General features: G+C 45.4%; 1 protein-coding gene across 1 annotated transcript in view; it reads right to left on the reverse strand.

The window, feature by feature from the left end:
• GALNT10 (polypeptide N-acetylgalactosaminyltransferase 10) overlaps nt 1-22,340 on the reverse strand; it is a 232,389-nt gene that overhangs the window by 109,361 nt on the left and 100,688 nt on the right. Inside the window, exons 2-3 of the mRNA XM_059062936.2 lie at nt 9,612-9,714; nt 6,858-6,996 (exon numbers count right to left, since the gene is read on the reverse strand). Coding sequence (XP_058918919.1) covers nt 6,858-6,996; nt 9,612-9,714 — 242 coding nt within the window. The remainder of the gene's footprint in view (nt 1-6,857; nt 6,997-9,611; nt 9,715-22,340) is intronic.

The following is a 22,340-nucleotide window of genomic DNA, read 5'->3' on the forward strand; positions in this document are numbered from 1 at the left end:
TTATCTTGGTAAATGTTATGTATGCACTTGAAAAGATTGTATATTCTGCTGTTATTGAGTGGAGTGTTCCACAAATGTCAACTGGATCACACTGGTTGACAGTGCTGTTCAACTCTACTATATCCTTCCTGATTTTCTGTCTACTTGTTGTATCAATTATTGAGAGAGAAGTGTTGAAATTTCATAATTGTGGCTATGTCTATTTCTCCTTGCAGTTCTATGAGTTTTTACTTCATGTATTTTAAAACTCTCTTATTAGTTGCTTAACCATTTAAGATTGCTATGTCCTCTTGATGAATGATCCCTTTATCATGAAATGACCTTCTTTATCCCTGGTAATTGTCTTTGTCCTGAAATCTATTTGACTGATATTAATATATAGTCACTCCAGTTTTCTTTTGACTAATGTTAGCACAGATCTTTCCTATCCTTTCACTTCTAATTTATTTGTATCTTTATCTTTAAAGTGTGTTTCTTGCAGGCAGTATGTGGTCGGATCTTGCTTTCTTATCTAATCAGACAAGCTGCTTTTCCACTAAAGTAATTACTGTGATTATTTAATGTGATTATTGATATGGTTAGGTTCAAGTCCATCATCTTGGTACTTGCTCTCAATTTTTCCTTTCTGATCTTTGTTCTTTTTTCCCCTCCTTTTCTGCCTTCTTTTGGATTAACCAAATATTTTTCATGATTCCATTTTATCTCCCTTGTTGGCTTATTAGCTACAACTCTTTGTTTTGGCATTTGAGTGTTCCTTTTAGGGTTTATAGTATATACTTTTATATACTTTTAACTTTTAAGGTCTAATTTCAAATGACATTATACCACTTCGTAAGTAGGAGAACCTTACTATATTACATTTCTCCCCTCTAACCTTTATGGTGGGATATATTTTACTTTTATCTATGCTTTTTTTTTTTTTTTTTTTTTGCAGTACGCGGGCCTCTCACTGCTGTGGTCTCTCCCGTTGCGGAGCACAGGCTCCGGACGCGCAGGCTCAGCGGCCATGGCTCACGGGCCCAGCCGCTCTGCGGCATGTGGGATCCTCCCGGACCCGGGCACGAACCCGCGTCCCCTGCATCGGCAGGCGGACTCTCAACCACTGCGCCACCAGGGAAGCCCTTATCTATGCTTTAAACACAAGGATATGTTAATATTTTGGGTTACATAGTCAGATATCTTTTTGAAAGATTTAAACAGTAAGAAAAAATTGTATATATTTACCCACATAGTTACTATTTCCAGTGATCTTCATTCTTTGAGAATGAAGATACCTTGCTGCTTTTGTAGCCTGTTGGGGATGTAAAGGCACTCAACAGAATCCTGGCCTATTATAATAATATGAGCTTATAAATTCTTTTGAGGAAATTGAGCACATACCATAAAGTAACCATGTTAATTTAACAAAAAGGAAAAATCAAGAAGGAGCATGGAATCAGGAATCTGGTAGACTCGGGCCTTTTCTTGTGACAAAGATGCCATTCAGGTTCATTCAATCCTGGAAGCTATATTCATGGACTGGAGAAAGCAGGTCAGGATTGTAGGCTGCTTTTACCCCCACCATGGATAATCTTTGTATGGAAGAAGCTGATCATCCAACGGAGGGGTGTGCCCAGGAACTTTTAGACCCAGGCAATTTCCAGCAGTTGGGACTCCGCTGCTACCAGCTCTGTGCCCTGGAGGGGGCCTCCATGTGTGACTGCCACGCAGCCCAGCAGGGCCCCCGGGGAGAAGAAAAGTGGGCCAGCCCACCAGCCGTCCTTGTTCCTGTTCCCTTGGAAGGAGGGGCAGAGGGCAGGCCTGCTCAGAGCCAGCTGGCCACCTCCCACATGCAAACCCAGCAAGTAGGGCCAGACCACCTAGTCGCCACTCTCTGTGGCTGCACGCTCCCTGGTGCAGCTTCTGGAGGAAGAAAATGCAGCTAGCACAAACAAACAGCCCCTTGGTCCTGGCCTTGACAGGCTGCTGCCAAAATTCAGTTTGAAGGAGTAGAAGGCAAACATAAACCTCAGCTCCTGCCAGAGAAGCTATTTAAGCTAAAAGCAACAGGAGGGACTGAGTGGCTTGACTGCTCTAACTTCTTCACACATTTCTGCTGTCAAACTGCAGGAAAGATTTTCCCACCCCACTTCCCCTGGAAAAAAAGAAAAGCTCTTCAAGACATCTGTCAACTCATTTATGAAAAGTCAGCTTCCCAATGGGATAATCCATGTGAGACAGTTTCTTGCAATTGAGTAAGCAATTTGAGTTTTTATCTTATCAAAATAAGTACTGGGGGCTTCCCTGGTGGCGCAGTGGTTGAGAATCTGCCTGCTAATACAGGGGACACGGGTTCGAGCCCTGGTCTGGGAAGATCCCACATACCGTGGAGCAACTAGGCCCGTGAGCCACAACTACTGAGCCTGCACGTCTGGAGCCTGTGCTCCGCAACAAGAGAGGCCACGATAGTGAGAGGCCTGCGCACTGCGATGAAGAGTGGCCCCCGCTTGCCGCAACTAGAGAAAGCCCTCGCACAGAAACGAAGACCGAACACAGCCAAAAATAAATAAAGAAATAAATTTTTAAAAATAAATAAGTGTTGCTATTTGCCAATGTGGACTAATAAAGATTAAATAGAGTTAATTCTTAACTTTCAGGTATTATAACATAATAGGATATTCTGGATAAGATTCCATTTTTCCTTGATTTGGATCTTTCATATTTTTATGTCCTCTTTTTCACACCATTGTCCTTCTGCTTTCTTCTTTCCCTTCTTGATGTTTCCTTTCCTGTTTGTCATACTGGTCTACCTTATACCAATCATGCCTTAACCCTCCTTCCCCTCCTTTACTGTTGATATTTTTTCTTCCTCCTGCTGTCCTTTCTCTTGCCTGTTCATCACTGCTCTCCTACTCCTCTTCAGCTCAGCTTTGATGCTCATTTGCCCTGTGACCCTACAGGATGGAGTGTGCTTAGCTGCATGCTTTTCTTTCCAATCAATCCCAGAACACTTTGCTTTTACAGAGACCTGCCCAACCAGGAAATTTCTCTGAACTCAGTGTCTTTGGCTTTTCTCAATAGCTCTTCTTAACTTCTGTCTAGAATTCCATTTGTTGAAAGGTGCCAGTTGTATAGGTGCCAAATATTTGAGGTCTTGTTATGTAATCAGAAACTTGGATATTTTAAATCAGGGAATTTTAGCAGTGCTCTAGTGCTTAAATGAGTCTTAATGAATACATATTCAAGACTTAAAGCAAAAACACAAAACTTTCATATGAAAAAATTAACAACAAACTATGGCAAATATGAAATGGATGTTTATAGATGTTCATATTAAATTGCTTCTTATCAGAGCAATGTAAACAATTTTCTTAGCTCTGTAAAATTCCACTGTAGCCCCTTCCCTAAAATTGTAAAGTAAAGCAGCTTAATGATTTTATAAAATCTATCTTTACCATTAAAAAAAAAAAGTCAGCTTCCACAACGGGATTCTAAAAAAGGGTGGGTGTCAGGAGTGTTGGATTTAGAGACATCTTTTGCCATAACTTGGATACTGGTTGGGTGGGTGGGCTGGTAATACAGGAGAGCCTTAGGCTTAATTCACATCCACCCAGAACTGGGCCTTCTCCCCTTAAACCCAAACACTGAACCTCTCTGCCAGGTTGGTGAAGCCTATCGTCACTTCTCAGAACAGTGTGTACAATGAATAAAATAAAATAGATGAGCTTGTAAAGGAAACCAGTTAGACTGAAATACTGTTATCAGAACAATAAAAGAATTTGAAATAAGAGTCATAAATGTGCTTCTTCATTACAACATTAAATGACAAGATCTAGGGGAAGTTCTAAAAACTACCTTCATTTCAAAGCAGTGATGAGTATCTGTAACATTTCGAGATATCTGTAAAGTGATGGGAAAGTAATGATTTCTTTTGGTGAAAATATCATAGGTGCTTTGTTGTCTACAGTCATAACTGAAGGGAACACCAGATTTCAGTGCGAGGTTCATGAAAAGAAAAATGCAATGTTGTTCTCACCCAAGTTTACAGACCCCCCTGAATTCTATTCACAGACCTATCTGTGCTTCATAGGACGCCTTGATTATGAAGACCTTTCTTCTTCTGGGCTGTCGGGAGAGAGCACTGCACTGGGAGACAAAAGGGTTTGTTCCCCACCCCTGGCTCTCCCTCTAACAGCTGGGAGACTCGCCCCTTTAGTTGTTAAGGCAAAGCACCGTCTTGCTTAGTCCTCTACGTGCAATGTCCTCCCGCAGAGGCTGGTGTCGGGTGGGGGTGTCCCCTGGGGTTCCAAAGTACCCTGTGCCTACTCCCTCACTGGTTCTCAACTGTGATGTAATGACCTGCTCCTGCCATCTACCACCTGCTCTTGCCCAAAGCAGCAATAATGGCTCATTTATCATTGTGTTCCTGGTATTCAGCACAGGGCTTGGTACACAGAAGACCATGAATATACATTTGCTGGATGAACAGATGAATGAATGGATGAAAGCACCTCTCTCTCACTGTAAAAATATTCCTTATTTCACACCAGCAGTTCTCAACCCTGGCTATATGCGAGAATCACGTTCTGAGATTTCAGAAGATCCTCAGACCCAGGCTATCCCTCCAGAGATTCAAACTCCAGTGGCTGTGGTAGGGCCCCAGCTTTTGTATTTTTTAAAAACCACCCCAGGTATAGCCGGAGTTGAGAACCTACAGAACCACAGAGCAGCAGCTGAGGTGAGAGAATAATGCTCCCAGATGAAACTTCTTTCCCAGACTTAGAAAGATAAAATTAGTGCAGAATTCTGAACTCTGTGAGGGGCTAAACATATAAATTGAGTTTCTGACCCTCAGAGTCGGGTCACGGTTCTGAATCCAACAACATCAGTAATATCTGAACTACATTCTCAGGCTTAGGTGAAAAAAATCCCGGGCTTGACAGTGAAGACCATGAAATGAAGAGCAAACCCCCGAGCAAGCCCTGCAAGGCCCTCACCCCCTCCCCTCGCTGGAAGAAATCGTTGCGAACTGGGCCCCAGTCCTGGGCAAGCAGCACACCTTCCGGGTGGGGATTCCTAGCTGTGTGCTTTTCTCATCTGCAAAGTGGAGATGATAATAAAAACGCCAACCTCAAAGTACTATTGCAGGAACTGAAAGATGTAAGCAGGCAGAAAGCATTTTGTAAGTAGCCACACATGCTATCAAGATTCTTTATTATTACATTCTACCAACTGAGTCCTTATAGGTGGAAAGAACTTATGACTTACAGATTCTAGGTCAGCCTCCCTGCGTGTAAATTCTAGCGCCACCTCTTACCAGCTGTATCATCTCACAGTAACTATTTAACCTTTCTTTTTGGCCTCAATTCCTTATCTGTAAAATGGTGATAATAAAGGTACCTATCTCATAGGGGTTTTGGAAGGTCTGGCTGAATCAATGCACTTAAAGTACCCTTGGTTCTGGGGCTGGTAGATGCAAACTATAACATTTAGAATGGATAAAAAAACAAGGTCCTACTGTAGAGCACAGGGAACTCTATTCAATATCCTGTGATAAACCATAATGGAAAAGAATATTAAAAAAGAATGTATATATAAAACTTCAGCTTTGCATCGGAATCCCCTGGAGGGCTTGTTAAAACACAGACGGCTGGGCCCCTGAGCAGAGCTTTTGATTCAGCAGACCTGGGCTGAGATCCAGCAGTTTACATGTCTAACAAGCCTAGGTGATGCTGCTGTTGCTGGCCTGGGAACCACACTCTGAGAATAGCTGGCTTAGAATAATGCTTGGCATACAGTAAGTACCTAATAAGTGTTAGCTGTTATTATCTCTTCCCGGCTTCTAATTTCTTAGTCCCTGAGCGAAACAGTTTATGCTCCACTTCTACTCAGTACTGCCTTCATGAAGAAACAATTTTGAAATCTTCTGCTTGCAGTGGTTCCCAAAGTGTGGACCCTACAAACATCACGCGGGAGCTTACCTGTAATGAAGTTCTTGGGCCCCGACCCAGATCTACTGAATCAGGGATTATGGGCATGAGGCAAAAGGTCCTGTGTTCGAACTAACAGCCTTCCAGGTGATTCTAATGCACAGCAACTTTAAGACGTACCCCTCTGCTAGAAAATCACCATGACCACTACAGTACTCCTATTAAAAAGGGGAGGCAGGATGGTTTAAGATCCAGAGTATAGTTTTTGGTTGAACTGGAGCTCAAGAACTGGCTCAGCTTCTTAGTGTGGCCCTACATGAGTTATAAATACCCCTCTAAGCCTCAGTTTCCTCATCTGTAAAAATGGGCATCATCACAGGACCTACATCACAGGGACCTGAGACAATGCAGATGAAGTGCCTGACACATGCTACCTGTTCAAAGAATGTTAGCTGCCACTGTTATCTTTATAATCATTATGATATGTCCTCTCTCAAAGTGAGTTGAGATAGCTTATAACCAACATATAGATGTACAGGTGCACAGGATAGCTAAAATAAAGATTAAAAAAATAAAAAAATAAAACTGTCACACACAGAAGGTGGAGAAAGGGAGGGTTGAAATGGCTGCTGCAACTGTCAATTTGCAAAATTGAGGTCTGGACTTCCCTGTGGGCCAGAGTCAAAAAAGGAAATACAGAGGTCATGGTTTCTGCTGGTTGAAAAGAGGAAGGAGACCAGCTCTTTTGGAGAGACAATATTGTCCCTCGGCCACACCAGTTCTAAATTCTTGGAGAATCTGATCACACGAACCTGTGCACGAAGGCCCTGGGTAACAGGAGGAAATCTCCTCCAGCAGTGCTTTATGTACCTTTTTCTTTAATTAATTCTCAACAAGAGCCCAGGGCAAAATCCTTAGATCCCAGAAGATGAGAGATGTTACACTCACTTTGGGTGCCGAATATCAGGGAGAGAGCGATTCAGGGAGATTTTGTCACTGACGTAAATGTTAAATCCATTTTCTCGGTATGCCTGATCCACTCTCTCAGCATCAGTCATGGGGAAGGGCCTCCCTTGTTCTCCGTTTCCTAGGAGCAAAGAGCAAAGTCAGTGTTGCCAATTAAATGGAATGGGGAAGGGAAGATGAAAAATATGGTTAAATCACCAAGATAGAACTTTACACTTGATATACGGTGTTCCTCCAGAATTTGCAGGGCTAAAGAGGTGAGGGGAATGAGACTCAGCCATGGGCGTATCATGCACTTCAGACCTGTTCTCATGTAATGTCCCCAGCAAAGCTGTCAGGGTAGGCATACGAGCCCCTCATTCTATAGACAGATAAACCAGGACTCAGAAAGGCTATAAAACCAGGTCTCTGGGCTCCAAAGCCCATGTTTGCCCCACTCTGCCAGGAGCCCCAAACATCCCTGACCCTGAAGTCTGATCACCTGGACGGGAGGCCAGGTAACTTGCCTATGAGCTGATCAACCTTGGGCTAGTACTATCTCTCTGAACTGTAGCTTGTTCCTGTCTGGTACCCACACCATGCTGAGAAAGTCAAATGAGAGGTTGCATACATGAAAGCTTTCTGCAAACTATAAACCCTATTAACCATGTGAGGAAATACTATGATTACTCTCCAGGCAAGGCAAACTTTATACATAAATCAAAATTGCCACAAATGATAAAAGATGTTTTGATTTTTTTAAAGCCAGCAAACAAATTAAGATTTGCCTAGCCTAGGCCTGGACTGCCTGAGAAGTGTTGTTCTGAGTGATGGATTTGGGTGGATCCAGTACCAGTTTTCCTCTCTCTTTACAATCCACCTGGGGAAAGAGTCCCTGATGCTCCAGAAAATTACTCTCTGGGTTCCCAGGGTGCAGATGGTACGTGGGGATGTCCCCCAACCCCTGCCATAATAGCCCAAGCATCTGCCATTGGTAAGGGTCTGGAAGAAAGGGTAATAAAAGTCAGCTGATTCAACATCACCTCACCTTCTGGAGCCCATGAACTGAGAAACACCCCATTTACTTTGCAAAGTAAATGTTGACAACATCAGCTTGATGAGAAGGTGCAAGCAAAGAGGGGAGCTCAGGGGTGGTGTCTCCTCCAATCCAGCCCAACGAGAGAGAGGACTCCGCCACCTGTTACTTGCATTGCTCTGTGATAAGACACTGCTGGCCAGTGCCCAGCACAGATCCCGCAAGGGACACAAATGCAATAGGCAGAAAAAGAAGAGCAGAAGCATCTTCGGGCGGGGAGGGAAGCTTTGGGAAGGCAGTGCTTGGGAGTGATTCAGAGTTCAGGCCCTGGAGCTGGGCAGGGTGGGGTTTGAAGCCCAGCCCTGCTGCTCCCAGCTGTGTCATCTCAGGAGCGCCCTCAGCCTTTCTACGGATGAGTTTTGCCCTTTGTATTCCCTGGGATGAGAAGATTCAATGTGATGATTAAGGAGGGAATGCAGGGCAAGATGCCTGGCACACAGTGAGTGCTCAACACACGCTGGTTATTATTACTCTCCATAATGTCGCCACTGCTTACTCTTTTCTGGCTAGTTAGCCCAATGTTCTAATAATTCCAGTATAACTGCCTGGAAAATTAGCTCTTTTCAAATGTTTCCTTTCTTAATTTAGGCAGTACCCACTCCCCCTTCATTTTAAATCACTGGCATATAGAAAAATGCATGTCCTGTCTTCAACTTCCCTGACCATCAGTTGTTACATGAGCTCTATTCAGAGCCTTATTGTCATCTGGTTTTGTCATAGCATAACTTTAAAACAAAAAAATCAATAGTGGTGGGTACCTCTGAGATAAAAATGAATAAAATACAATCCCTTATATTTCTACGGTGCTTTCCAGTATTGTAAATTGTACTTTACTTGTCACCTTCACAACAACACCCTGAGGTTATCAAAGTAGGAAGCATGAGCCCTGCTGACAGAGGGGGAAACCGAGGCTCCAGGAGTATGGAATTTATCTGATGGTCACATGGCTGGTAGGTGGTATCTGAGCTGCTTTCCTGGCTCCTAGCCCAGGCTCTCTCTTGAGATGACTCGCCACATAATTTCTGCACCACCCCACCCCTTCCCAATTCTGCAGTGTAACAGGAACGGTTCCAAAGGCTAATTAGGCAAAGAAAACTTCAGCTGAAGCCCACTAGATTCATTCAACCTTGTGGCTATGGTGCTGGGTAGGGATCAACTCAGCCCTCTAGACCTGAGTTCAAGTCCCATGCCTGCCTCTTTCTCACTGTGTGACTACAGGCAAATTACCCCACCTCTCTGAGCTCCAGGTCCCTTCTCATCAAATGTGCTACAAAGGTTGGCTAGGAGTTTCACCAACAAAAGTGTGGACCTTGGGCCTTGTTCACCATACACGTTCAGTCAGTGTTGGCTCTTGTGATTACCGCTCCTCATTTTAGTGGTAAAATATCTTTGAGGAGGGAGACATTTTCTATCACCATAGAGGTAGCAGGGCAAAGTCCCGAAGGCAGTGGATCTGGTGATGTGAGTGGAGAAAGGGGTCCGCTAACAGGTGAAGCGGGGGATCCCAGGAACCAGGGGAAGGATGACGGCAAACGGACAGGGAGTCAACAGGAGGTCCAGATACCCCCGTTAAACACACACATTCGCGCGCGCGCACGCACACACACGCACATGTGCAAACGCTCTTCAGGGGGCCATCCCAGTATGCTCTGCTCTCCTACCTACACGCTGAGCATCCCTCTTGATGGCTTCTTTGTTGTGCCAGTCCTTCAGCTTCTGCCCATCTCCCAAGAAAAAGGTCTTCTTCTGCTGATTGTGTGAACCCTTAAAAAAAGACAAAAACTGTGAAATAGAAGAAAAGGAGAAATAAGTTTAATAACACAGACCCAGAAATTACACTGCCTAGGGAGCTTTCAGTATTGACTGAATGTCTGTCATCACTGATTCATTTATTAATTTCCTCAGTATAGCTCTGTTAGGCCTGCTCCATGCCAGCCAGGTGTGCAAAGTTCAGAAAGATGACACACAGTGTCCACCCTCCTGGAACTTACAAACCCGCCGCAGAGAAAACAGATGGACAGACATTCCTTTCATGGAAGAGAGAAAGAGGTGGGTGTGATGCTGTCCAATAGAAATATAACGTGAGCCACCTAGGTGAGCTGCATATGTAACTTTACATTTTCTAGTATTCACATTAAAAAAATTTTTTTAGGGCTTCCCTGGTGGCGCAGTGGTTGAGAATCCGCCTGCCGATGCAGGGGACGTGGGTTCGTGCCCCGGTCCGGGAGGATCCCACGTGCCGCGGAGCGGCTGGGCCCGTGAGCCATGGCCGCTGCGCCTGCGCGTCCGGAGCATCTGCTCCGCAACGGGAGAGGCCACGGCGGTGAGAGGCCCGCGTACCACACACACAAAAAATATTTTTTTTTAAACAGGTGAAGTGAGGGACTTCCTTGGTGGTCCAGTGGCTAAGACTCCTTGCTCCCAATGCAGGGGGCCTGGGTTTGATTCCTGGTCAGGGAACTAGATCCCGCATGAAGAAACTAAAGATCCCATGTTCCGCAACCAAGACCCTGCACAACCAAATTAAAAAAAAAAAAAAAGGTGAAGTGAGTTTTGATAATATATTTCATTTAACTCCATGTACTCCATCTAAAGTATTATCATTTCAACACACAGTGGAAAAAAGTGTTGAGGTATTCTACATTTTTGTTTTTGTACTAAGTCTTCAAAATCCAGTGTGTATTTCACACTTGTGTTCATCTCAGTTCAGCCTCATTCCAAGTGCTCAAGAGCCATAGGTGGCTAGTGGCTACATACTAACTACACAGGGCAGAGGCAGTGAATCTTGGGTGAGAGGTCTGGAGAAAGTGCTAGAGGACTTCACTTCTGCCTGGGAGAACTGGGGAAGGTTTCATGGACATGGGGACCTTTGGGTAAGTGAAACGAGAGGCAGGCAGAGCACATGGCCTGGGCATAGACTTCCAGGTGCAGGTGGAGCACGGCAGGGCTGGGCTGGGGCCCAAGGAGCACAGAGCACAGGAAGAGAAGTCGGGTCTTGGTCATCTCTGCAGTCCCAAAGAAGGCCCAGTCTCAAAGAGGGGGAACAGTTGTCAAATGTGTGTGGAAGGTTTGAACAAGCACTTAGATGGCTGAAAGAAAACAGGAATATATAGCAGCCACAGGAGAGCAGCCCCAGGGGCTGTGAGAGGAAGGCATTTAGTTTGTGTTTCGGAAGGTGAGCCCATGCTGGTGGGCCCATTCGGAAGCAGTTCCCCAAATTAAAGGAGGCCGCATTCTAGTGTCTGGGGTCATCAGAAGGTGCCAGATGCTTTCCCACGCCAAGAGTCGAGTCTAAGGACTTAGCCCCAGGGCTCAGTAAGGGTCTTCCCCAGGTAACACTGCTCCACGCGGCTGTTTAAATACCTGTGTTCACCTACACGAGAACAGCTTTCCACCTCACCTTGCCCATTCATTAAAAACCCCGCACACCTGTTCTTGCCACTGTGGCATGGAGAATCCACTAGTCCTATTTCCTATATAATTAACTAGGCCCTGAATGCATGGTGTGCTGGAACATTAGCACTAACAAGAAGCCCCTGGAATAAAATCATCCCCACGCCTGTTTATTAAGGGTCTGGCTGATTCTCGCGTTAGCAGATTTTTCACAACAGCTCTAATGATAATGACAATCCTTGTCATTCCCTCTCCTACAGACCCCTCTGAGTTGCAAGAAGAAAACTCTGAAAGTGGGCCTGCCAGATGTTGTGGTCAGAGAGGGAAGGAAAACTGCAAAAATAAAGGCCATGTGCCTGCAAACGGTTCTCAGGGGCTTAGAAATCACAGGACCTGAGCTGGAAGTTCCTTCAGCAGGTTTCAACTGTGGTGAGCTACATTTCTACAGGAGATCCTTCAGTGCCGCCTTGGGAAGGTGGAGGCTGACAGTAAGAGCTTGACTCCCCTCCTTCAATCAGACCTGCAATGCATCTGTGTTTTTATACCGGGGTTCCATGTGGGATTTCATTTTTAAAAGGTCCTCTGCTAAAAACCAACTGACAATCAAATCTCCGAACAAGTGCACACATAAACTGGGAAACTGAGCTGGGGCCACTGCCCTATTTCACAGACAGGGAAACTGAATCCTGGAATGGGTCAGGGATCTGCCCCCAGTAAATATTCTGCCTCTAGATGTCAGGATTGGTCGGTCAAGAGCTGGTTAGTAATCTTTCCTCCAGCCCTCTCTCCCAATTCCTTCTCCCTCTTCTGCTACCCAAAGACTGGGAACTTCCGCTGACGACGTTAGGTCACTGGTGGACCTAAAGAGGTTCTGCAAACCGCGGCTGCCTTAATGGGAGGAATCGATCTAAAGTGGTTCTCAAAACGTGAACCAGGAGCATCCACACCGGTTGGGAACTCGTTAGAAATGCAGATTCCCGAGTCCTGCCCAGGAAGTAGCGGCAGCAACTCTGGGGGTGGGGCCTGGCAATCTGGGTTTGAATAAGTCCTCCAAGAGATTCTGATGCACACTCCCGTTTGAGAACTACTGGTCTAGAATGAAGGAGGCCATAATTCTGCCTCCTCTGTGCTGGTCAGGCTACACCTGGGCTATTGTATCCAAGCTGAGCAGATATTCATCATCAAAGGTCACAAAAACCTTAGATGTGATCACTGGCAAACACAATCTGGTGGCTTCTAAGGAACCATTTTTGTTTTTGTTTTAACTGCCAGCATGAAAAAAATGGAGGGATTTCTTATTGTTTTATCAAGATTCATTGGCTTCTCCTGAAAACTCAAAAGACACGTCAATGCTCTGACCGAGCTGGGCCAGCACATGGCTCTCCACTTTGCCACAGTCCGCCGCCATTCCTTAGTGCATTTCACCTGGCTCTCATCTCTCACTTGTCTTACTTTGCTGGCCCCAGTGAGTTTGCAACAGGCTGCTACATACAGGTATGTATGAGGAAGATTAGAAACTGTGTTGTAGGAGGACTAGGAGATGGGAAGCCGTTGGGGGACACAGGAGGATCTGTCTTGTTCTCTGAAGCCCTGAGGCTAGCGTGAGTGCCAAGGGCAGAAGTTACTGAATGACTGAGGGATTAGTTTAAGATAGAGAAGAAATTCTAAAAGTTGGACTGGTATTAGGGTGAAACAGGGGCACTTGGAAGAAGATAGAGGAGGCCAGGAATAGGATGCTCGCCTGTTCATCAGGATGTGAAGGAGGGGACTCAAGTGCGGGGTTAGGGCTAGCGCTTCTCGAACTTTCCTGTGCAGTACGATCATGTGGGGATCTTGTTAAACATGGATTCTGATATAGAAGGTCTGGGGCTGGGCCTGAGACTCTGCATTTCTAAAAAAGCTCCTAGGGGATGGCTGATGCTGATCCCCGAAAAACACTTTGAGTAGCAAGGGTGAGGCAACCTTTACAAGGACATTTCAAGAGTCTAAGAGTCCAGAAAGGACACTGTTTCTTCCATATATTTGTGAAAGTCTTCTCACACTGCTGGGAACAGGGCATGGGGTTGAATCTCACAGTTGTGACAGCATAGAGGTAAACTCCCTTGAATGAACAGTGAATTGCTGAACCAACAGGGTAGAGAATTAAGATTCCAAAATTCTCAGAGTTTCACACTTAACAGCTTCAACCACCTCACTGCCTTTGCCTTAATGATGCATGTCCCTCTGGAATGATCTGCAGAGGTGGCCTGTTTTAGGCAGCCTCATTAGTTCTTATGTCCTCCCTAAACTAAGAGGACTTCGGAGCTTGCTGCCATAGGGACTTCTGCATGTCTAAACATGTTACTAGGGGGGGTCCTCAAATAACCAAGCTACGCAGCTGCTCAGAAACAATTAGTCCACCTGTCTCCCATCTTACAGGTGGGGAAACTGAGGTCCAAAGAGGCCAAGCTACCCAACCAAGGCCACATAAGCAGGCCAGAGAATAAGAGCTATGTTCTTTGACTCCCATGCTGGGTTTTAGTGGAGACAGCCCTTGTAGTGTGGCCTTGGACAAGCTACAGGAGTCACAGGCACCTCGATTTTCCTACCTGGAAAATAGAGACAGCACTACCTGCCCAAAAGGTACTTTCAGATCAACCAAGAAAAATCACAAACTGTGTTATCGGGAGCACTTTCAGAGTTTACACATCAATGTGGGTACCAACTCCTTTAGGATTTTAAGAATCTACCGTAAATTGACATCTCATCAAATCACCTTGATACAGGGCTCGAATTTTACTATATAAGTTAAAAAGATTTCCAATAATAGGTCTGAGCTTTTGGTCAGAAAAGGAGTTGGTTTTGATCCTAAAACCACTGAGCATTCAGAGCCCAAAGGGTCCTTAGAATCCTATCCAGAAACTTTTATGAAAATTTTGATCAGGAGACTCTGACATCCACCCATGGGTGGAAACCCCACAGATAGATCATTCCAACTATTGTCAAATATTTATCGAGTTCTACTCCGTGCCAGGCACTGTGGTAGGCACTGGGGATACAGGCAGGACAACACAGCTCCCTTGTAGATGCTAATGGCTTTATAGCCAGATCAGTCTCTCTCAAAGGATGGTTCTTGGGAGACCTGAGCTCTCATTATAGATACAAATGCCTGGACCCCACCCTGAACCTATTAAATCAACATATCTGGGCGTAGGAGGCCAGGAAGATGTCTTTAAACACATTCCCCATGTGATTCACAATAAAGGTGGAAAACCACTTGTCAAAATCCAGCTGCCTCACTTGCAGATACGAAATCTGCAGCTAACAGAGTAGAACAGACTTGCCCCAAATCCCATAGTTTGTCAGCCCCAAAGACCAAACCAGATCTGGCTGTTCTCTCCCTGGGTTAGACTGTGAGCTCCTTGAAGGCAGGGGCACGTCTGTTTTGAGCTGTCATTGTGTGTTCCTAGGTCAATACCTTAGGCCCTCAGTAAATATCAGGTGAATGACTGAATGAATGATTGCTCATTAATGGGGCAGGAAGTCTAGTTGGATGATTCAGAGCATTCTGATTCCAGAGACGGAAAAACAGGTTTTACTTCCTGGGCAGGTGGACCCCAGTTTCCTTGACTGATAAATAGGGAAAACTATCCGAATAACCTGCAGGTTAACCTGCACCTCAGGGGATGAACTGAACTCATCTATACAACGCATCAAGCTCAGTGTCTGGCACAAAGTTAGGCCCCTTCGGTAAAGGAGTGCAACTATTAATACGTTATTTTTGGAGAAGGATTATGATCTGGTGTATGTGATGGTCATGACTGGGGGAAAAGGAGAGAGATGGGAATCTAATAATAAAACTGGGAGCCCTGCAGAAGGACCTATTGAACACCTGAGCCAATTCAACTGGCTATCGCTGGTAACAGGATTTAGAGAGTTTCCTCATTAACAGCAGGTTATGTGCCAACGTGGAAATTCACTGTTCTTGAGGAAAGAAGAAAGTCCTTAGTTAATAGTGGCACTCTACAACAGAAACAAATGCCACAGACCTTTCGCAACAAGAAAAACATGAACAATGCTTCTCAAAAGACAGCGATTCTTATGCAATGGCAATCACTTAATGTTATGCAAAAAAGCATGTCTGGGTTTCAATCCAGAGGTAATTTTAAGTTTCTTTAATTCTGCAGACTCACAGATTTGTCTATAAAAGCTGTGATTATTTTCCCTCAGCAACCATCTTCTGCTACTTTCCTTCCCCTCTGTTCCCAGATGTCCTTTTGCTACAGGAAGCAGAGAGGTTGGAAAGGAGCACAGGGCAAAGGGAGGCGAGGGAGAGTGTAGGGAGGAGACTGGCGGAAAGATGGTGGAAATCACATTAAACAGTAAATTGGAAATGGATTCTGACTGGCCACTCTCAATAACTGCTTCTGGTATCTGCATGCTTTTACTTAACACTCCACTGAAAGAATCGATTAGTGTTCAGACACACACACACACACACACACACACACACACACACACAAATGGAATTTTAATCTTTTGTTTAATCACTATTTAGCATGCCTGGCATCCTTTGGAGGGAAGGAAGAAAGGTGGTGAAGTGAGCCAACTGTATTCTGCCCAAAGAGAAAGGTCTGTTAAAGCACATACTCTAATCCCAGCGCTGCCGACTCGGCAACTACCACTCAGAGAGGACACTTGTGTCTCTGGCTGAGCTGGCTAGTGTCTTCAAAACAATGGAAAAAGGGCTGAATGTTCAAAAACGGCAATGCGGAAAGGAAAACTGAGCAGGGCATCTGCTTCGTCCAGGGTCTGAGGACTATAACGGATTAGATTCTGCTGCAAATTTTAGGATAGCTTCCCTGCCCCCAACCCTCCTCTCAAATAACCCTACAAAGGCTCTGGAATGATTTTGCCTTGAGGCTTAAATGACTCCATGTAATTCCAAACATTTGTTTATCTGCTAAGTAGATTATTCTAATAACCTTCATACACACACACACACACACACACACACACACACACACACACACACACACACACACAGACAACACAGCAAAGCAATCTCTTCAAGGTTGCCTTCAAGGTTGTCCTTCAAAGAGGGCCAGGGAGGACTTAATTTAGTCAAAAGCATAAAGTTACTTTAATTTAAGCAAGGGAGTTTGGACAACTGATAAATGTACTTTCTTCATGAGTTTTGAGGACATAAACTGAATTGTTTTATTTCTTCATTCACCTCATAAAAGAGGATGACTCCACTGAGGAATTAAGGACCTACTATGTCCAAAGAGCTGTGGAGGAAATAAAGAAAAATAAGATAATTCTTGGCCTCAACAAACAGCATGGATATAAGAAAGGAAAAAAACACACAACACTGTATGTAATGTGAGTGCCTTGAAAGTTGTACAGATGAATTCTAAACGTATTTACAAGAGCCAAAGGTTAAATTCTACTTAAGACCATCAGGGAAAAATTCCTGCAGAAGCAAGGTCTTTTTTTTTTTTTTTTGCGGTACGCGGGCCTCTCACTGCTGTGGCCTCTCCCGTTGCGGAGCACAGGCTCCGGACGCGCAGGCTCAGCGGCCATGGCTCACGGGCCCAGCCGCTCCGCGGCATGTGGGATCCTCCCGGACCAGGGCACGAACCCGTGTCTCCTGCATCGGCAGGCGGACTCTCAACCACTGCGCCACCAGGGAAGCCCCCAGAAGCAAGGTCTTTGACAGCTGCCTGAAAGGATGGGTAGGATTTTGACTGGTAGCCACTGGTGGGGATGGAGCCCAGCTGGAGGGGAAGCATGTGCAAAGAGATGGAGGTTAGAAAGTAAGGGACCTGTTTCCTTAGTGGCAAGGAGACTGATTTGGCTGGGGTAAGTGGGATGCAACAGAGAGTCAGGAACAAGGAGGCCAGGAAGTCTGGACCGGAATCTGAGGGCCTTACATTTGAGCTGTTTGGCAGGTGGGAGCCACAAAAGGTCTTTGAGCAAGAAACAGGCTGGAGTAGAGGTCCAAGAACAAAATGTTACTACCCATCCACCTGTAATTAATATCAGAGTCCCCCTCTTCCTGGGATAGATGCAGAGAGAAACACGATTTTGTTTTCATTCAGAAGCAATGTACCCTCACTGTAGGCTGAGGACCACTCTCCACCATTCCAGAAGTCAGACTGAAATGAGCTGACCTAAGCCCAGCCCTCACCTGGTAGGCCGCTGTTCTGAAAAAACCTACCTTCCACTACAACCAGGACCAAGCAGTATGAGAAAACAATTGCCCCTAAAGGGCACTGTTTATGAATGGACAGAGACACTATAACCCAGCAACCACAAGACCAACGAAGTCCGCCAGGCCCACGTCAGGCAAGTCCTGCTGTCCCACCCAGTAATCAGGCGTGTCAATTTTCCTCGCTCCAATAACTCTGTGGTCTCAACACCAGGATGTCAGAATCTGAAATCTGGGCGGGGCCCCATTCCCTAAGAGGGTAAGGTCATTCACAAATAGGAACCCTTGTTTAAAAAGGCTGATGTTGCGGCTTCCAAGGGCAGAAGCAACCCACTAGTCCAATTCACCCTTTTGTTTTGTACAGATGGCTCTAGAAAAGGTCATTTGCTACACACAGTGTGAAAGCTCATTAAAAGACTCTTTAAACAGCAGAGAGAAAAAGAGCCAAGATGTTTGTAATACCTACTATCTAAAGGGCAAATGGAGCCTTCAGTAACTTTTCTCTTTCATTCTAAAAGAATGATTGCAACTTGTACCATTTTCTTCAGAGGAAGTTCCAAAGCGTTTATCACTGGAAAAACAAACAAAACAACAACACTGATCATCTGACAATGTTCATTTGGGTGTCTCACCCGTCCATTGGTCCATCCACATACATGTTTAATGAATACAAGCACATGCCAGGCTCTGTGCTAGGTATAAAGAATACACTGGTGAGCAAGACAGATAAGGGCCCTGCTTTCATAAAGCTTATAGTAGTGTGTGTGGCAGAAGGGAATATAGACTTTAATCCAGAACCACAAATAAATTTAAATAATTACAGTGACCTGTGCAGAAAAGAAGGATACATAGTGCAAAGAGAGTCCCTTTCTTTCAGATCAGATCAGATCAGGAGGGTCTTATCCAGATAGAAAAGTCAGGAAAGCCTTCCCTGAGGAAACGGATGGAGTATGATTAGAATAAACTCAGCAGCTGAGAGAGGACAACAGAGCATTTCAAACAGAGGGTGAAGTGAGGATGTGCAAAGGCCCATATATGGCTGGGCAAATATGAAACCGGAGGGACTAAAAGAAGAGCAGGGTGTGTGTTGCACAGAGAAGGAGGGGAAGCCTGATGGGGATGAGAGGTGGGCAGGGATGAGAATTTTGTCTTTCCCCAGAAGCATTTGGAAATGAAGTATTTTATAGAAGGAGGTGGTAAGATCAGATTGCATTTGGAAAGCTCTCTTATAGCCATTGGAGAAAGGATTCGGAGGCCAAGAGGAAGGGTGGAACACAGGGAGGAGGCTACCATCACAGTGGTATAGGCAGAGATGACGCCAGTTTAGGTAGGAAGGTAGAAGCTGGGATGGACATAAGCATTTTTTTTTTTTTTTTTAAATAGAGTCACAAGGGTCCTGCAAGTCTGCAGTCAAGAAATGCAGCCTCTGGGCTTCCCTGGTGGCGCAGTGGTTGAGAGTCCGCCTGCCGATGCAGGGGACGCGGGTTCATGCCCCAGTCCAGGAAGATCCCACATGCCACGGAGCAGCTAGGCCCATGAGCCATGGCCGCTGAGCCTGCGCATCCGGAGCCTGTGCTCCGCAACGGGAGAGGCCACAGCAGTGAGAGGCCCACGTACTGCAAAAAAAAAAAAAAAAAAAAAAAAGAAAGAAAAAAAAGAAATGCAGCCTCAGGACTTGGACACTTGGGTGATAAGTTCATCTTAAAGGTCCATAGGCCCAAGATGCCATGGATGCAGGTGGGGCTGACCTGGGGCCTGAGCCCAGATCTCCCCTCACCCAGCCTGATGTTTGCTTCATTACATTTTATTTTCAAGTTTTATCCTGTTCATAGACAGCAAGTCAGGAAATCAGACCTAATAGAACTGTATCATATATATAGTTAAAGCTTCAGGAATTCAGTGACACATGGTCCAAAAGAAAGAGAAAGAGGGCTTCCCTGGTGGCGCAGTGGCTGAGAGTCCGCCTGCCGATGCAGGGGACACGGGTTCGTGCCCCGGTCCAGGAAGATCCCACATGCCGCAGAGCGGCTGGGCCCGTGAGCCATGGCTGCTGCGCCTGCGCGTCCGGAGCCTGTGCTCCGCAACGGGAGAGGCCACAACAGTGAGAAGCCCACGTACCGGGGGAAAAAAAAAAAGAGAGAGAACTACACAAAAGAAAGAGAAATTAGGGAGGCTGGTGATCCTCCTGTCCCCACGCTCAGCGAGCCTGTATCCTGGATGATGTCCCCAGGGGCCTAGTTCCCTCTGGCCTCTGGTACTGTGAGCACTTTGGTGCCGAGTGAGCCTATTTTCATTACCTCAGAAGGCATCGTGATGACTTCAACCAGAGAAATAGTCATCAGTTTTAATGCTGGAGGAAAAACTGCCTCAGTTGGACTTTTGAGAGGTGGTTTGTCTTTATATTCCATGGGTGATTGTCAAGGGTGATTCTGATTTTACGTTATTTTCACCTTAAGTGTTAAGTTTATTATAACCTAACCCTTTTGAAAGATGAGACTTTATTATATCATTATTGTCATTCCATCCACTTTGCAGATGACAAAACTGAGGCCTGGAGAGAAAATCGATATGAAAGTGTTCTGCAAACTGCCAAGTACCCCATGTGCATAATCATCACAGCTAGGAGTTCCTACTACACGGCCTGCTGCTCCCCACATCTCTGTGCCTGGAAAGACTTGGGGAGCACAGTCGGCTCTCAGGAAAGCACGACTTGTGGAAGTGAATCATCCTTCTGTGCCTTGTTCACGAGGAGTCTTGAACATACGCAGGCAGCCTGCTAAAAAGTGCTCTTTTCAGAGGCTCGGCGAACAGAGCATAACAGAGGGTCATTACATTGCTCTGCGGAGCGGATGCAGACGGGTCAGGAGAAAGGCAGGCAGAATTGCTAAGCTGAGCAGAAGAAAAGTTCCAACCTTTCCAGGGACCAAAAAACGGCTGCAAACACATCCCGTCAGCTGGGGAATTAGGGCTGAGTCCCCAAGTCATAGAATAGTTGCTCTATTAAGAGTAATAATTACAGTTATAATCCCCTACATTCTGAAGACAGCAAAACAAAGTCTATAAAAGCACTTGCTTTGGAGTCAGAAACACCTAGGCTTGTGTCACGGTTCTACACTCACTAGCTGTGCAACCTTAGGCAAATTACACTGTTCTTCCAAGCCGTGGTTCCTCAGATTGTAAAAGGCAGGATATTAACAGTATCTAACATAAAGGTTATTGTGAGAAGTAAAGCTCTTAGCAGTGTTTAGTATTTAGGAAGCACTTAAAATCACAGCTACCATTATTAGTTATTATTTTGATAACTAATTGCACTTTGCAATTTACAAAGCATTTTTTACATATATCATCCCATTTCTTCCTCACAATCACACTAGGATAAAGGCAGGCATCACCAACCTATGGTAATACTTTTCCTTATGGGTCCCAGACTCCGAGAATCCTTCTCAACACTGTGCTCCAAGCGGCCCTTACCAGTTAACCAGTGTTGGCCAGAGGACGGGACCCATCTACCACGCCTGCCTTAAGCTGGAAGAGTGAATTCCCAAGTACACCTGGTAGGTTGCAGTCTGCTGGTTGATTTCTTCAGGCTCTCTTGCTGCTTGCTGCTTGGAAAGGTTCCCCAAGCAGGAGGAAGTGGAGAAGCAGAAAGTGACAGATGGCTGGCCTTTCCTCTGGTACTGGCCTCCCCTCATCCACAACTGCTAGGACCTTCCCTTGTTCCAGGTCTCAGAGTCACAGAATCTAGACGCTGAGTGGGAGGTTAGATATTACCTCCTCTGATGGTCCACTGGACCCAGTAACCCTTTCTTTGTTACGGCACATGGATGGTCCCTGAGCCTGGCTTGGGTGCTTAGAGAATGGGAAGCTCTCTTCCTCCATACAGGTGACTCCAGTTATTAGAAAATTCCTTCTGGGCTCCCAAAATTCTTGGGGCTCCTTTCTGGCCCCCAAGGAAAGTCTCTGACTGGACTATGATTCTGGCCTCCTCGACCTGCCATCTTGGAACCTCTGAACTCTTTTCCTCTTCTCCATTTCTCCTGGGGTGTAAGCCACAAAGGACTCTCAAAGTCCCTGAGCAGTTCCCCCACCTCCCACCTCCCCTACCCCCATCCTACTCTCACTCTGGCATCCTTGTTCTTAAATAACGATCTCTTACTCGTATAGTACCCCAGGCAGGATTCATAAGGTGTAACCACAATGGCACAAAGGATGGTTTTCTCAGAATACACCACTTTGCTATGAACGTAGCCTCTCCTGCAGAAATGAATCCAAACCCTCAGGCAAACCTTCCCTGACCTCCCTGACTAGATCATAGTCCCTGAGTGTGCCCCTGTAGCATCCTTATGGGTCCTTTGTGATTTCACATTCATTCAGGTGCTTATTTCATTACTGCCTATCTCTCCTCAAACTGTGAGGTCAATGAGGGTAGGAGATAGCAATTTTTGTTGACCAAATGAATGAGGAGACATCTTTTGTTTTATCTTTTCTAGATGAAAGAAGGTCATCCATGATTAGACATGTCTAATATAGCCACAAGGATGTAATACCATAAGGGGTTCTGAGGATTAACTTTATCCTCTGACTAATAAATGGCTTCAGGTCAACTTAACGGGCTATAAAAACTAAAGAGAGCTGGCTCACCGGATCCTAAAACGATCTGTAAAAGATGCAACCGACTTTGAACTCTGCCACCTTTTTCCTCCTTTCATTTTGTGAAATACAATTCGTATTTTATAGCAAGACAAGAAAAATTTAAACATAAAAAGTCTTCTCTGCCCTTTGGCCTCCCCTCTCCCCACACTGT

The sequence above is a fragment of the Kogia breviceps genome, chromosome 4 (genome assembly GCF_026419965.1).
Source record: "Kogia breviceps isolate mKogBre1 chromosome 4, mKogBre1 haplotype 1, whole genome shotgun sequence".
NCBI lineage: Eukaryota > Metazoa > Chordata > Mammalia > Artiodactyla > Physeteridae > Kogia > Kogia breviceps.